Raw genomic sequence first — 17,624 nt, 5'->3', positions numbered from 1 at the left:
TTTTGGTGGTCCCCTTAATTGAGAAAAGTATCGAAATACATTTTGGTACCAGTACCAAAATATTGGTATCGGGACAACCCTAGTGGGCGTCTTGCACTATATTGTTGAGGTAGTAACATTGATGTTGTTTTAAACAAGGAACCGCTCATTGCACACTTAAAGATACAATACTTGCCTCTATAGGTTTATTCTTGCTTTCAGCGTCTTCATCCCCATCTTCCTCCTGCTCCCCATCGCTGTCTGTCTTCATCTCTTCTTCGTCCTCCTCCTCCTTGTCCTCATCTTTCTTCCTCTCCTCTTCCTCTTTCTTCCTCTTGGCGTCTCGAATCTTCCTGACCCGAGTCCGGGCCACCTGACCTCTCCGGTGCTTCTGCAGCACCTGCGCCGCCTTGCGCTGCCGGACGAAGTGCCTGCGCTGGATGTGCCTGCGGAGGTGCTTCTGCAGGGTGACGGTACTGGCGCGTACTCGCTTGAAGTGTTTCCTAGGCAGACATATTTTTACCTCAGTAGTACAATAGATGATACAAAACCCAAAACCAGTGAAGTTGGCACTTTGTGTAATTCGTAAATAAAAACAGAATACTTTTCAAATACTTTTCCACCTATATTCAATTGAATAGACTGCAAAGACAAGATATTTAATGTTCAAACTGAGAAACTATTTTATTTTTTGCAAATAATCATGAACTTAGAATTTAATGGCAGCAACATTTCCAATGGGAGACAGGTCTGGACTACAGGCAGGCCAGTCTAGTACCCGCACTCTTTTACTATGAAGCCACGCTGTTGTAATACGTGGCTTGGCATTGTCTTGCTGATATAAGCAGGGGCGTCCATGATAACGTTGCTTGGATGGCAACATATGTTGCTCCAAAACCTGTATGTACCTTTCAGCATTAATGGTGCCTTCACAGATGTGTAATTTACCCATGTCTTGGGCACTAATACACCCCCATACCATCACACATGCTGGCTTTTCAACTTTGTGCCTATAACAATCCGGATGGTTCTTTTCCTCTTTGGTCCGGAGGACACGACGTCCACAGTTTCCAAAAACAATTTGAAATGTAGACTCGTCAGACCACAGAACACTTTTCCACTTTGTATCAATCCACCTTAGATGAGCTCGGGCCCAGCGAAGGCGGCGGCGTTTTTGGGTGTTGTTGATAAATGGCTTTCGCTTTGCATAGTAGAGTTTTAACTTGCACTTACAGATGTAGCGACCAACTGTAGTTACTGACAGTGGGTTTCTGAAGTGTTCCTGAGCCCGTGTGGTGATATCCTTTACACACTGATGTCACTTGTTGATGCAGTACAGCCTGAGGGATCGAAGGTCACGGGCTTAGCTGCTTACGTGCAGTGATTTCTCCAGATTCTCTGAACCCTTTGATGATATTGCGGACCGTAGATGGTGAAATCCCTAAATTCCTTGCAATAGCTGGTTGAGAAAGGTTTTTCTTAAACGGTTCAACAATTTGCTCACGCATTTGTTGACAAAGTGGTGACCCTCGCCCCATCCTTGTTTGTGAATGACTGAGCATTTCATGGAATCTACTTTTATACCCAATCATGGCACCCACCTGTTCCCAATTTGCCTGTTCACCTGTGGGATGTTCCAAATAAGTGTTTGATGAGCATTCCTCAACTTTATCAGTATTTATTGCCACCTTTCCCAACTTCTTTGTCACGTGTTGCTGTCATCAAATTCTAAAGTGAATGATTATTTGCACAAAAAAAAAATGTTTATCAGTTTGAACATCAAATATGTTGTCTTTGTAGCATATTCAACTGAATATGGGTTGAAAATGATTTGCAAATCATTGTATTCCGTTTATATTTACATCTAACACAATTTCCCAACTCATATGGAAACGGGGTTTGTAGTTCAAATATTAAATATCTTGTCTTTGTAGTCTATTCAATTGAATATAGGTTGAAAATGATTTGCAAATGATTGTATTTTGTTTTTATTTACGATTGACACAACGTGCCAACTTCACTGGTTTTGTACTTCAAAGTACGTGATTGTCAGGGTCTCACTTGGCCGAGAACGTGAGGAGGTGAGCTCGAATGATCATGGCCGCCTGCCGTCGCACTTCGTCACGGTCTTTCTCCAGACGTTGCTCCAGAGACTCCTTCATAAACACCTGACGTGAAAGAGGAGAGAGTCAGAATTATGCAGAAAGACAAAACAATGCGTCTTACTTTGGTCTTCCCCAGCTGCCATTCTTTCTTGGTCTTGTCATATCTGGTTAAAAGATCTGTGCTTCTCTTTTTGTCGTCTCCCGCTGCAGCTGCTTTCTCTTTGGAAATGATCTTGTATCTGCAGCAGGAAGAAGAGAGGAAATACATCTTAGAGCTTAGCAAGATGTTTTGGGCAATTGTATGCTTCCAATTTACGGAAATTTGTTGGAGTGTAGTGGGGAACTTGTGTACGTTTTCACTGTATTTGGGTTTTTTAATGGCAAATCATATATTTTTACACAAATAAATCAATATTTTAAATTACAAATAATGCATAAATAATTATGATAAATTCCTTAAAAATTTACATTATTTATTAACTTTAAAATAAATACGTACATACAATTTTTTGAAAATAGTTTTAAGCATGTGGGGTTCCTCGGAGAAATGTTTTAGGTCAGAGAGTGTTCAGTATATTCCATTATAAATAATAAATGTATGACTATAAGCTATTTTTTTTACTGATGACTTATATTTAACATAGTTTTTTTTTTTTTTTAAATGCCGTAAGTCAGCACAATTTTAAATGTGTGGGGTTCCTGAGGGAAATGTTTGAGGTAGTTTTTAATATATATCATTATAAATAATGAATATTTAAATGTATTACTTTTTATCCATTTTCTATTATTTAGATTTAGCATAACTATTTTTTTTAAATGTATTTTCTTTAAAGAAAAAATTGGTCATAAGCAACACAATTTTAAGTGTGTGAGGGTTCTAGAAGAAATGTTTTACGTCTCATAGTTTTCAATAAATTCCATTATAAATAGTGAATATATAATTGTATTACCTTTTTACTTGTTATTTAGATTTAACATAAATAATTTTAAAAAAATGTATTTCTTCAAAGAAAAACTGTCATAGACAATCCTAGTTTGAAGTGTGTTGAGTTCCTCAGGGAAATGTTTTAGGTCTCACAGTATTTAATATATTCCATTATAAATAATGAATATTTAAATCTATTATCTTTATGTATTTTTTATGTATTATTTAGATTCAACATTAAAATAATACATTTTATTTTGTTTTACATCTTCCTTAATAATGTGCATTATTTATTAACTTCAAAATAAATACGTACTTACTTTTTGTTTTTTAAATAGTTTTAAGCATGTGGGGTTCCTCAGAGTAATGCTTTAGGTCACATAGTGTTCAGTATATTCCATTATAAATAATACATGTACGACTATTAGCTTTTATGCTTTTTTTTTTTTTTTTTACTGATGATTTATATTTAACATAGACAGTTAATAAATTTAAAAATTGCCGTAAGCCAGCACAATTTTAAATGTGTGGTGTTCCTGAGGGAAATGTTTTAGGTCGTTTTTAATTTATACCATTATAAATAATGACTATTTAAATGTATTACTTTTTATCCATTTTTTATTATTTAGATTTAGCATAACTTTTTTTTTTTTCTTTAAAGAAAAAATTGGTCATAAGCAACACAATTTTAAGTGTGTGAGGGTTCTCGAATAAATGTTTTAGGTCTGATAGTTTTCAATAAATTCCATTATAAATAGTGAATATATAATTGTATTACCTTTTTACTTATTATTTAGATTTAACATAAACAATTCTTTTTTTTTATTTCTTCAAAGAAAAACTGTCATAGACAATCTTAGTTTGAAGTGTGTGGAGTTCCTCAGGGAAATGTTTTAGGTCTCACAGTATTTAATATATTCCATTATAAATAATGAATATTTAAACATATTATCTTTATGTATTTTTTATTTATTATTTAAATTCAACATTAAAATAATACTTTTTTTTTTTTTTTTTAAATCTTCCTTAAAAATGTGCATTATTTATTAACTTAAAAATAAATACGTACATACAATTTTTTAAAAATAGTTTTAAGCATGTGGGGCTCTTCAGAGTAATATTTTAGGTCACATAGTGTTCAGTATATTCCATTACAAATAATAAATGTATGACTATGAGCTGTTATGCCTTTTTGCTTTTACTGATGATTTATATTTAACATAGATAGTTCATTTTAAAAAAATATGCCGTAAGCCAGCACAATTTAAAATGTGTGGGGTTCCTGAGGGAAATGTTTTAGGTAGTTTTCAATATATACCATTATAAATAATGACTATATAAATGTATTACTTTTTATCCATTGTTTATTATTTAAATTTAGCATAAATAATGATCTTTTTTTAATTTTCTTTAAAGAAAAAAATCGGTCATGTGCAACACAATTTTAAGTGTGTGAGGGTTCTCGAAAAAAAATGTTTTAGGTCTCAAAGTTTTCAATATATTCCATTATAAATAGTGAATATATAATTTTATTACTTTTTTACTTATTATTTAGATTTAACATGGATCATTCTTTTTTTTTAAATTATTTTTTCAAAGAAAAACTGTCTTAGACAATCCTAGTTGGAAGTGTGTGGAGTTCCTCAGGGAAATGTTTTAGGTCTCACAGTATTTATTATATTCCATTATAAATAATGAATATTTAAATGTATTATCTTTATGTATTTATTATTGAGATTCAACATTAAAATAATACAATTAATTATTTTATTTTTTTATCTGTCGTACTGCACTTGTGGAGTTCCTCAGGGTAATGTTTTAGGTCATATTCTGTCATTATCTCTCACAAGTTATATTCCATTTCTTGTGTTTTGTTTTATTTCCTGTCCAGTGCTCTTATTTTTCATTCCACTTCCTGTTTGCCTCCATTTGCCACCATGTGTCTGGTCTCGGCGCTGGCTCACTCACTTTCACATTTTTAATTATTCTAATCACTTTCTGTGGGCGTATAGAGAATTTCTCCCAATACTTTTGTCTTTAAAGTCCATAAAACAAACATTTATCACAAAAAACTATTTGTTATTGATTAATGCTTACCGCAAGAAGAAGTCTTTAAAAGTTCTTCGCACGGGGAACCCGGCGCGACGAATCTTGACTGTCTCCAACATTCCAGAGTACCTCAACTGATTGATGACGACCTCCGGGTTAAAGACGCTGGGGTTCTGCACAGCAAAACGAAGAACATGTTGAAAAGAGAAACTGGATTTTGTGATGTATCCTGTCCTAAATGCATGTTTGAAATCAACTCAAACCATAAACCATTTCATTTAAAGCTCTAATGGACTGTGCCAAGCAGAGAAAATGGCTGACCTTTTCCATGTTGGGCTTAATGCAACGGATGAAGAAGGGATTGGACGCACTAAGAGTGGCCATGAGAGCATGGAGGGAGTCCTGTGGGGGACAAATGAGATACTTGATGAAATGTTCTTTTATGCTGCTGCGTCGTGTTTTGTGGACATACTCGAAACTGGGAGCTGACGGTCGGCTTGCGTCTGGCCGTTCCCATCTTCTCCTCGTTGTTCCTGCTGCCCACCTTCTCGAACAAGTCGTAGATGAAGTCCAGTCTGGAAAACATAAAGACATACAGTACAGGCCAAAAGTTTGGACACACCTTATTTCACCTTATTCAATACGTTTTCTTTATTTTCATGACTATTTACATTGTAGATTGTCACTGAAGGCATCAAAACTATGAATGAACACATGTGGAGTTATGTACTTAACAAAAAAAAGGTGAAATAACTGAAAACATGTTTCGTATTCTAGTTTCTTCAAAATAGCCACCCTTTGCTCTGATTACTGCTTTGCACACTCGTGGCATTCTCTCCATGAGCTTCAAGCACAGCTGTGAAGTGAAAACCATTTCAGGTGACTACCTCTTGAAGCTCATCGAGAGAATGCCAAAAGTGTGCAAAGCAGTAATCAGAGCAAAGGGTGGCTATTTTGAAGAACTAGAATATAAAACATGTTTTCAGTTATTTCACCTTTTTTTGTTAAGTACATAACTCCACATGTGTTCATTCATAGTTTTGATGCCTTCAGTGACAATCTACAATGTAAATAGTCATGAAAATAAAGAAATCGCATTGAATGAGAAGGTGTGTCCAAACTTTTGGCCTGTACTGTACATGGTGGACTTGCTTAGAAATGCCAGGTTTTTCCATGAAAACGTGCAATAATCTCAAAGATATACATATATACTGTACATATATTGATAATTATATTGTCGTTATGTAATGAAAAATATGTATACCTTCAAATGTATTTATTTGTAGTTATTATTTCAGTAAAATATACAATTTTATTTTTCCTAAATGTATTCATGTCTCCAAAAATTGGAGATACATCTTTATCATTGGGCAGAGACAATGTGAAAAAAAAACGCACATAAAACTCAATTTCCGCAATAATTTTACACAATTTGCACAATATGCATTTAATAAAATATATAATAATAAAAAAATACAACATACCTAGTTTACTATCAGTTGTCAGCTTTTGCTTTAAAATATTTTTTTTATTCCACAATAATATATAAAATATTTATTGTTATTATTGCAGAACAATGAAAAGCAGTGTGTCAGTTCTTAGAGATTAAAAAAAAAAAAAATGCAATAATTACAGTAATTTATTTATTTATAATTATATTTATTTCAACAGTTGCAATTATTTTATTTTAAATAAATGTTATTTATATATTGATAATATAAAAGTATTTTAAGGGGTTTATTTCATATTTAACTAAAACATTTTATGTAATGATAATATTGATTTATTTTAACAATATTATTTATTTTATATTTAATATGTGCAGGTAATATAATCATTATAGTTTTTTTTAAACATAATTTTTTAAATATAATACATGCATTGTAAATATGTGTGAGATTCAATACAATGGTTTAACAATTGCAAGTTCGCCCCTATATTCCCCCGTCTCATTTAAACAATAAAAAAAAAATAGGGAGGAAATTCTACTTATTTATTTAAAAGTATTACATTTCAATTATAAATAATATTACAGACAAAATGTTCCCCAAATAACAGACTTTAAGGTGAACTATAATAAATAATATTGGGGTAAATAATTTTCAACAGGGAATAATGAATGGTTGCCATGTTTTATACATGAATTAGGTTTATACATGTATGTTGGGACAAATCACTCAATAGCTTGTATTGTATTATTTGTGGCAGTAAAACTTACCTGCTGTCTTTGAGCATGTTTAGGATATCGTCTCTGAAAGTGTCTCTGTTCTTCTCCAGAATCCCTTTCACGTCGTACAGGACCTGACCCACACAAACTTTGTGACCTCGGTCCAGATCACATTAAAAGTATCCCGTTAAAGAACTTACCTCTCCGGCGTAATGTTTGATACCAAACTGATGGTCAGCCAGTCTGGGCTTCACATAGTAAGGATTAGTCTGTCACAAAAACAAAATGTGTGATGATCGTCTGCAGCAGCTTGCCGGCTCTAACATTGCAGCAAAGAAGAACTCACAGAGTGTCGACTGTGTAACTTTTCCAGGAGAGTGAAGTCTGTTCCTTTGGGGAAGCGACTCTCTTCATTCACTAGAGCCAGCAAACCCAGTTTCTGAGGAACACACAAAACCATTGTACTGAGAGCCACCAAAATCAGGACTAACTCTAACCTAGACACAAAACCATAACCCCTTGTCCCCTAACCTGGACTCCTAACCCCAAGTCTTAATCCTAACCTACATTCTTAACCCATAATTCTAAAACCAAACCGCAACTCTATATCCTTAACCCTGAAACCCTGAAACCTGACCTAAACCTAGTCCACCAGCCCTATACTCTCGATCCCTAACCCATAACCCTAAAACCTAACTTCAACCTTGTCCACCAGCCCTATACCCTAATGAATCCCTGGAGTTAAAAAAAAAATGCATACAAATTTTGTTTTAATATGGTTTCTATAGGACAAACATGACACACGTATTAAACATGCTCTAATGATGAGAGTATTTGGCGAGTGCCGTTTTGTCCTAATTTTCAGCTGTCTTTGAACTCGCCGAAGTTTGATTACAAGTACAACTTTCTACGACACTGCCACAGAAAGACGTGCTTTATGCCACTCCTTCTTTGTCTCATTTTGTCCACCAAACTTTTTATGCTGTGCATGAATGCACAAAGGTGAGCTTTGTTGAAGTTATTGACTTATGTGGAGGGCTAATCATGCATATTTGGACTCTGCATGATGGCAAGCTAATCGATGCTAACGTGCTGTCTAGACTAGATGTATGTACATATTGCATCATTATGCCTCGTTTGTAGCTTTATTTGAGCTCATTTAATTTTTTTTACTTATGTCTTCTCCGTATTTAATTCATATTTGCATGTCTCATGACACATTATCTGTATGTAATATTGGCTGCATTTCTGGTAGTTGTTTGTGTGCCATGTTGTACCAGACCACAGCAAACGTTACCTAGCTTGCAGATATTGTAATAAATCCATTAGAAGAAGACAGCCTGCCGTTTCCTTAAACTTGGACACACACATCTATACCTTTGGACATTCTGAGCCAGTTATTTCGACAAGTTATCTCATCCTGTGAGAAGCCTTCAAAATCAAAATCAAAATATCAAAATACATCATTTTTGTCAACGAAGTTTTGCGTCAGCCTTTGATAGTAGGCTAATATAGCTAATATAGGCACTAAAGACTATACAAATGGGACCCATGACCTCCCTGCTTGGCACTCAGCATCAAGGGTTGGAATTGAGGGTTAAATCACCAAAAATGATTCCCGGGCGCGGCCACCGCTGCTGCTCACTGCTCCCCTCACCTCCCAGGGGGTGAAAAAGGGGATGGGTCAAAAGCAGAGGATAATTTCACCACACCTAGTGTGTGTATGACAATCATTGGCACTTTTAAACTTAACTTACATCATGTGTTGCCTTCATTATAACACTTATATAAGACTTTTAAAGTCATTTTGATAATAGGCTAATATAACTAATATAGACACTTACATCATTTGTTGCCTTCATTATAACACTTATATAAGGCTTTTAATTTTTTGCCGTTCCAGACAGATTTTATTTTTGTATTTTTGGGTCTTTCAACATTTTGGGTTGCCGACCCCTGCCCTATACCTATACCAGGGGTCGGCAACCCAACATGTTGAAAGAGCCATATTGGACCAAAAATACAAAAAACTAATCTGTCTGGAGCCGCAAAAAGTTAAAAGCCTCATGTAAGTGTTATAATGAAGGCAACACATTAAGTAAGTGTCTCAGAGGGCGAGATAACTCCTGGAAATTACTGGCTTAAAACTGCCAAAGGTATAGATGTGTGTGCCCAAGTTAAAGGAAAGGACAGGCTGTCTTCCTCTAATGGATTTATTACAATCTCTGCAAGCTGGGTAACGTTTGCTGTGGTCTGGAACAACATGGTAACGTTTGCTGTGGTCTGGAACAACATGGCACACAATCAGAAATGCAGCCAATATTACATACAGATGATGTGTCATGAGACATGCAAATATAAATGAAATACACAGAGGACATAAGTAAAGGAAATTAAATGAGCTCAAATATACCTAAAAACGAGGCATAATGATGCAATATGTACACACAGCTAGCCTAAATAGCATGTTAGCATGGATTATCAGCACTCCACGAAAGTCAATAACGTCAACAAAGCTCACCTTTGTGCATTCACGCACAACATGAAACCTTTAGTGGACAAAATGAGACAACGAAGGAGTGGCATAAAACAAGTTTTTCTGTGGCAGGGTCGGAAAAAGTTGTAAATGTAAAACTACGGTGAGTTCAAGGACCGCCAACATTAGTAGGACAAAACGGCGCTAGCCAAATACTGTCATCAGTTGAGCATAAACACAAACAGTGGGCTTTCTAACAATTTGGAAGGTTTGTGTTATGTTTGTCCTCCTCCAGAAACATTATTATATTTTTCCCCATCTTTTTCCATTTTTGAAAAAGCTTCTGGGCGCCTCTAGCACATACTTGCCAACCCTCCCGTTTTCAGCGGGAGACTCCCGGTATTCAGCGCCTCTCCCGATAACCTCCCGGCAGAAATTTTCTTCCGACAAACTCCCGGTATTCAGCCGGAGCTGGAGGCCACGCCCCCTCCAGCTCAATGCGGACCTGAGTGGGGACAGCCTGTTCTCACGTCCGCTTTCCCACAATATAAACAGCTTGCCTGCCCAATGACGTCATAACATCTAGGGCTTTTAGAGAGTAGAGTGCACAACTGCGCACACAACAAGGAGACGAAGCAGAAGAACGAGGAAGTTACAGACATGGCGACGCCATCGACGAGCAAGATGAAGAAATACGCTTGCAAGTTCCAAAACGAATGGAAACAAGAATTTCAGTTCATCCAGGACAGTTCGAAGAGGAAGGGGTATGTAATTATGTTGCCTGTACATTTTGTAAAACAGACTTCTCCATTGAACACGGTGGCCGAGTCATGAACGGAGGAGAAGTTAAACAGGACAATACTGCCCTCTACTGGATAGCCCCCGGAACACTGAAATTCAAGTATTTATTTTATTTATATGTATAATAAAATAAATATATATACATATATATATATATAGCTAGACTTCACTGAAAGTCAAGTATTTCATATATATATATATATATATATATGAAATACTTGAGTTGTTGAATTCTAGCTGTAAATATACTCCCCTATTAACCACGCCCTTAACCACACCCCCACCCCGACCGCCACCTCCCAGTATCGGAGGTCTCAAGGTTGGCAAGTATGCTCTAGGGCGGTGCTAAAGAGCCGCATGCGGCTCGAGAGCCACGGGTTGCTGACCCCCGACCTATACCAAACATTGTGAAATTTCAATAATAATATTGCTTGTAATCTGTTGCTTCAATTTTATGGAGTAGATATGGTGTGTCTTTTCTACCAGTGTTATTATGCACAGTACCTTCTCTATGAGGTCCAGACACTCTGCGTTGTCCATCCAGTCGATGGCGTCCCATTGGACACCTTCCCTGCAGTCACATGGACACAAAGGACACTTTCAGCACTTTTAAGGAGGCTTCTTGTACTTTTTAGTGAGTTCAAATCGTGCACCTGTTGTACTCAAGCTGCTCCAGGGAGAAGATGTGCTTGTTGAAGTACTCCTGGAGTTTCTCGTTGGCGTAGTTGATGTTGAACTGCTCGAAGCGATTCACCTGAGAGCACACACACACACACCAGTGACTCATTATGCATATGTTTGTGTGTGTGCGCGGTGATGAAGCCAACCTCAAAGTTCTCAAAGCCGAAGATGTCCAGGATGCCGATGGACTTAAAGTTTTCCTTCCCTTTAATCTTCTGGTTGATCTTGAGGATGATCCAGGAGAAACATTGGGAATAAAGCGCCATGGCGACGGAATCCCGGGAATCCACGGCCTGCGTTGACGTGCCAGGTGTAGCGTTTGGACGAGGAACAGACAAGGAGAAGGGTCCGCGTGTGTGTGTTAGCTGACCTGCTCGATGGTGAGCGGGGAGCAAATCTCCTCCCCTCGCAGTATGATGGAGCGCTGAGTCAGCACTTCCGACAACTGGAAGGCGTCCAGGCCCAGAAGCTCGCTGGCGGTGGTCACCACTGGAAAGACAAACATTTATTTATCCGTCTGTGCCGTCCAGGTTTTTGTCTGGTTGTCAACCTTGCTTGGTGGTGATCTGGGCTCCTCCCGCTGTCATGAACTCCACGTTGCCCAGCTGAAGGACGCCGGACAGCAGCTTGAACATGTCTCGGATCTCCTCCTCGCTGAACTCCAGAACCTTCAGCGCCTCCTATTCAATCATTCAAGCGCGTGTCACCTGATTAATATTTGCAGGAGTTTGAGTTTCAAACGCTCAATGACTAATGGACAATCATTTTTCAACCAATCGTGTAAAATTCTATAGTTACATCTGGGGCATTTACAAAACCCAAAACCAGTGAAGTTGGCACGTTGTGTAAATGGTAAATAAAAACAGAATACAATGATTTGCAAATCCTTTTCAACTTATATTCAATTGAATAGACTGCAAAGACAAGATACTTAACGTTCGAACTGGTAAACTTTGTTATTTTTTGCAAGTATTAGCTCATTTGGAATTTGATGCCTGCAACATGTTTCAAAAAAGCTGGCACAAGTGGCAAAAAAGAGTGCGAAAGTTCATCAAACACTTATTTGGAACATCCCACAGGTTAACAGGCTAATTGGGAACAGGTGGGTGCCATGATTGGGTATAAAAGCAGCTTCCATGAAATGCTCAGTCATTCACAAACAAGGATGGGGCGAGGGTCACCACTTTTGTCAACAAATGCGTGAGTAAATTGTCGAACAGTTTAAGAACAACATTTCTCAACCAGCTATTGCAAGGAATTTAGGGATTTCACCATCTACGGTCCGTAATATCATCAAAGGGTTCAGAGAATCTGGAGAAATCACTGCACGTAAGCAGCTAAGCCCGTGACCTTCGATCCCTCAGGCTGTACTGCATCAACAAGCGACATCAGTGTGTAAAGGATATCACCACATGGGCTCAGGAACACTTCAGAAAACCACTGTCAGTAACTAGAGTTGGTCGCTACATCTGTAAGTGCAAGTTCAAACTCTCCTATGCAAGGCAAAAACCGTTTATCAACAACACCCAGAAACGCCGTCGGCTTCGCTGGGCCTGACCTCATCTAAGATAGACTGATGCAAAGTGTAAAAGTGTTCTGTGGTCTGACGACTCCACGTTTCAAATTATTTTTGGAAACTGTGGACCTTGTGTCCTCCGGACCAAAGAGGAAAAGAACCATCCAAATTGTTATAGGCGCAAAGTTGAAAAGCCAGCATCTGTGATGGTATGGGGGTGTATTAGTGCCCAAGACATGGGTAACTTACACATCTGTGAAGGCGCCATTAATGCTGAAAGGTACATACAGGTTTTGGAGCAACATATGTTGCCATCCAAACAACGTTATCATGGACGCCCCTGCTTATTTCAGCAAGACAATGCCAAGCCACGTGTTACATCAACGTGGCTTCATAGTAAAAGAGTGCGGGTACTAGACTGGCCTGCCTGTAGTCCAGACCTGTCTCCCATTGAAAATGTGTGGCGCACTATGAAGCCTAAAAGACCACAACGGAGACCCCCGGACTGTTGAACAACTTAAGCTGTACATCAAGCAAGAATGGGAAATAATTCCACCTGAAAAGCTAAAAATGCACCTGTGTCAACTTTTTTGCAATGTGTTGCTGCCAGTTATTGATTATTTGCAACAAAAAAAAAAGTTTCTCAGTTCGAACATTAAATATCTTGTCACTGCAGTCTATTCAATTGAATATAAGTTGAAAAAGATTTGCAAATCATTGTATTCTGTTTTTATTTACGAATTTCACAATGTGCCAACTTCACTGGTTTTGGGTTTTGTATAATAGCACAGTAGAAGGACATGTTTTAAATCAATTTCCACCATTTTGCATGGAGGGATTCAGCAGTAGAAGAGTTATCTAACGGATAGAAAATTTTAAATAGATACAGTCTAAAAAGGCTGAGTCCTCTGAAGGGTGCAGCCCCTTATTGTCGGTAAAAAAAAACATCTTTGTAGGACTATGAACATGATATTTGACCAGTGCAACATAATCCAAATGATCAATAAGATGACCCAGTGTCCTCCTGACCATAACGCTGTTAAACAGCTCTTTGTCGTTCAGACTCTTGTCCTGGAGACAACCCGACTGGCTGAGGTAATGGAAAGACTCGGCTGGATCCTCCAGGAAGTACACACCTGACACATGGAGACACATGTAGTCAAATTACCCAACCACTCGACAGAAACGTCCAATCTGACAAATTCAACCAGACATACTTTTATGCTCTTTGTTAGCTCCCGCCAAGAGAGCGTAGAAGATGTGGTAGTTGCGTTCTCCGGGGTTCTGTCGCACCACTCGGTTCTGTAGCGAATCAGTGAAGGTTGTGATGACCAAACCTACGCTAGTTTATGCTGAGCTTACCTTTTCTAGTAAATCTGATACAAAAAGAGTCAAGGAAAGTCGACGGCTATTAGGTTAAGGCTGATCGGCTCGGGGATAAAAATCGGAGTGTTTACATGGCTAAAGATTGTACTCACGTGAAAGATTCCTTCAAAATAGATGCATTCTCAGGGAGACACAATTACATGTCTATATTCCTTTTTACACAAATGCAGGAGTTGCATTAATTTCAGAAGTCTGCTTGTCACGTTAGAACACCGGCTCAAACTTGAGAGCAAGCTGTCTATCCACAGAGCAATGCCGCTTCGAGGATAAAAATCTTCACCACCACGGTGGAAAATAAACTAAGTTTCTTCCAGGTATTATCATTTTATGAGGACTAGGGGAAAAGGATGCCCACACACACATTCTTGTATTTGTTACCTTCTTGAGACCTCCCAAAAATGCCTACCTCTTTGCGACCACCCTTTCTAGATATATAAAGATTTGTATTTACAACATTAATAATATATACATACTATGCAAATATAAAGAAGCTTGTTGTGAAAAATGAGTTGGACTTTCACAAGAAAAAGGCCAATTTCACAAGAAAAACTTAGAATTTTGGCAGTATTGTAATAAAAGTCGTAATTTTACTCAATGCAAGTCCAAATTTTACAAGAAAAACTGAACATTTGTGCAATAGTAGGATAAAAGTTGGAATTGTGCTCAATAACAGTCAGAATTTTACAAGAAAAGCTTAAAATTTTGGCAATTTTATGAAAAGAGTCGTAATTTTACTCGACAAAAGTCACAATTTTATAAGAAAACTTTAAAAATGTTGGCAATATTATAATAACAATGGGAATTTTACTTGGCAAAATTATGACAAAAGTCACCAGTTTACTCAAAAAATGTCACTGTTTTACAAGAACAACAAAAAAATGTCACCATTTTGCATTACAAAAATAATCATTTTACATAAAAAAAAAGTAATAATTTTACGAGAAAATATTGCAATATTACAGAAACAGAAAGAATATGAGAAATTGTTCCCAATTTCATAAGAAAAAAGTCGACACATTGTGAGAAAAAGACTGTTTTTAGTTCATCTATTTATTAATATATTTTTTGTTTGTAATTGGTTTTTATTTTTCATTATTTATTTCAAGTTATTACAGTATGTCTCTATTTACATATTTATTTATTTAAAAAAAAAAAAAAAAAATTTTAGCCAAAGGGTGCGTATTTCAATTTCTTACACACACTTGTAATTACATATGTTGGCCAGAGGGGGAGCACTTCAAATTGTTACACACACTTGTTATTTCATATGTTGACCAGAGGGGGGGCACTTTTAAAACCGACACACAGTCAATTTGAAAAATCCCTCCTTTTTGGGACTACCCTAATTTTGATAGATTTTACCACCAGGGGGTGCAAATGAGACATTCTCTATTAGATGCAATGGTTTTCCGTATTGGGACCATGATTTATGTCCTAACTTGTTCACCGGTCCTCATATGGAAGCTACTTTTCCTTGTTGATGTCTCAAGAAGAGTAGGAATACAAGAACACACACACACACACACACACACACACACGCACACACACCAAGCAGGACGACACAAGAAGCTAACCACTACATCTTCAATGTAAAGTAGCAATGATCGATCTAGATGTCGATACTATCAATACCTACTACAGTATCAGTATATAAACCAGGGGTCCCCAATCTACGGCCTGCGGGCCGGATACGCCCCCCCCCCCCCAGCGTCCATAATCTGGCCCGCGGGAAGGCCCAAGTTTAAAAAAAAAAAAAAAAAAAATGTTTTAATTTTGTTTTGTTTTTTTATAATTTTTTATTTTTTTTAATTTGTCCTTACTAGTCCATTTTCTACCGTCTCCTAGCCACTCAGGCAAATCATATTGTCTAAAAATGCATCTTACCATCGATAATGTGACATGCAGCAAGTGCGCTCTTTAGGTCAATTATATATACAGTATACACACACATATAGACCCATATACATACATATATACATATATGCTAAATTGTTTTACCCCAATGCGGCCCCGGAGTCAAAAAGTTTGGGGACCCCTGATATAAACAATAACAAAGTGGTTAGATCGATATTTTTAATGATTTATTTAATTACTTTATGTGGTGTGTCAGCGCTTCATGAATATATTTTATTTGTCAAACTCAGCTGTCAAAGAACACTTGATTAAATTTTGAAATAATTAACTACATCATTCATAGCACTTTTACATTTATTACATTTGTAATTAAATGCATACACATTAGTATTAAATGTGTCATTAATTTATTTAATGTAAAATAACATGTATTATTTAATCGTTTGAATATTTTAATATTCAATGAATTGTAAAATCATTGGACTCGATTTGTTAGCCCCGCCCACTGACTTTGATGGGTGAGTTTGACAGAAAATAAATCCATGAGGTGCTGTCGCACTGGTTCATGGAATAATTAAATAAACCATTAAATCGTGAAATAATCAAACTGTGAAATTATTAATCAAATCATTAAATAACATCATCAACATTTTATTGAAACGATCAAATAGTTAAATATAATTTTGTATTATATAAATAATTTTAATTAATTAATGACACAATTAAGTGATCATCTAAACATTTATTCATTTACTTAATTTTGTCCCATTTCACCCTCCATACAAATGCAATTCTGAGGTTTTTCTACAGATACATTCTGCACTTACCACCCACCAACTGCTGAAACTGAAACGTTAATCGGCGCATTCACACTATTTGTATATTTCCCGAAGAAGGATACAATCGATGACGCAGCCTCCTTGGATGTTGCCGCTCTCGGAGAAGTGAAGCTGGATGAACTTCCCGAAGCGGCTGGAGTTGTTGTTGTAAACCGTCTTGGCATTTCCGAACGCTTCCATGATGGGACTGCAGAGAGACGGACACATGGTTGATTTCCAGAACATCGCAGTATCGTCGCCTCCTTCCGAAGCACTTATGGCGTCTACTAAAATCCCCCCCAAAAAACATGCTCTAAACCAGTGTTTTTCAACCTTTTTTGAGCCAAGGCACATTTTTTGCGTTGAAAAAATCTGGAGGCACACCACTAACAGAAATCATAAACTCAGTTGACAGTTAAAAGTCATTGTCGCGATTGTTGGATATGACTTTAAACCATAACCAACCATGCATCAATATAGCTCTTGTCTCAAAGTAGGTGTACTGTCACATCACGCCCTGACTTATTTTGAGTTTTTTGCTGTTTTCCTGTGTGGTGTTTTAGTTCTTGTCTTGCGCTCCTATTTTGGTGGCTTTTTCTGTTGTTTTGGTATTTTACTGTAGCAGTTTCATGTCTTCCTTTGAGCAATCAAGAATATTTCAGTTGTTTTTATCCTTCTTTGTGGGGACATTGTTGATTGTCATGTCATGTTCGGATGTACTTTGTGGACGCCGTCTTTGCTCCACAGTAAGTTTTTGCTGTTGTCCAGCATTCTGTTATTGTTTACTTTGTAGCCAGTTCAGTTTTCGTTTCATTCTGCATAGCCTTCCCTAAGCTCCAATGCCTTTTCTTAAGGGCACTCACCTTT

At 37.0% G+C, this 17,624-nt stretch overlaps 1 protein-coding gene across 2 annotated transcripts in view; it reads right to left on the bottom strand.

Annotated features, from left to right (window-relative positions):
* myo10l1 (myosin X, like 1) overlaps positions 1-17,624 on the bottom strand; it is a 93,381-nt gene that overhangs the window by 30,516 nt on the left and 45,241 nt on the right. The window contains exons 6-23 of one of the 2 annotated variants that reach the window (XM_062041381.1): positions 16,841-16,965; positions 14,062-14,075; positions 13,917-14,001; positions 13,729-13,835; positions 11,734-11,863; positions 11,554-11,672; positions 11,330-11,476; positions 11,156-11,256; positions 11,007-11,073; positions 7,572-7,664; positions 7,426-7,494; positions 7,277-7,359; positions 5,531-5,633; positions 5,380-5,460; positions 5,107-5,231; positions 2,206-2,323; positions 2,041-2,147; positions 176-482 (exon numbers count right to left, since the gene is read on the bottom strand). In XM_062041381.1, the coding sequence (XP_061897365.1) occupies positions 176-482; positions 2,041-2,147; positions 2,206-2,323; positions 5,107-5,231; positions 5,380-5,460; positions 5,531-5,633; positions 7,277-7,359; positions 7,426-7,494; positions 7,572-7,664; positions 11,007-11,073; positions 11,156-11,256; positions 11,330-11,476; positions 11,554-11,672; positions 11,734-11,863; positions 13,729-13,835; positions 13,917-14,001; positions 14,062-14,075; positions 16,841-16,965 (1,981 nt within the window). Of the gene's footprint in view, positions 1-175; positions 483-2,040; positions 2,148-2,205; positions 2,324-5,106; positions 5,232-5,379; positions 5,461-5,530; positions 5,634-7,276; positions 7,360-7,425; positions 7,495-7,571; positions 7,665-11,006; positions 11,074-11,155; positions 11,257-11,329; positions 11,477-11,553; positions 11,673-11,733; positions 12,391-13,728; positions 13,836-13,916; positions 14,002-14,061; positions 14,076-16,840; positions 16,966-17,624 lie in introns of those variants that run through there. The other variant, XM_062041379.1, reaches the window with a different exon arrangement.

This window comes from Entelurus aequoreus, linkage group LG03, assembly GCF_033978785.1.
Source record: "Entelurus aequoreus isolate RoL-2023_Sb linkage group LG03, RoL_Eaeq_v1.1, whole genome shotgun sequence".
Classification (NCBI taxonomy): Eukaryota; Metazoa; Chordata; class Actinopteri; order Syngnathiformes; family Syngnathidae; genus Entelurus; species Entelurus aequoreus.
Note: the sequence above shows the minus strand (reverse complement) of the source record. Positions and strands in the feature narration are given on the sequence as shown.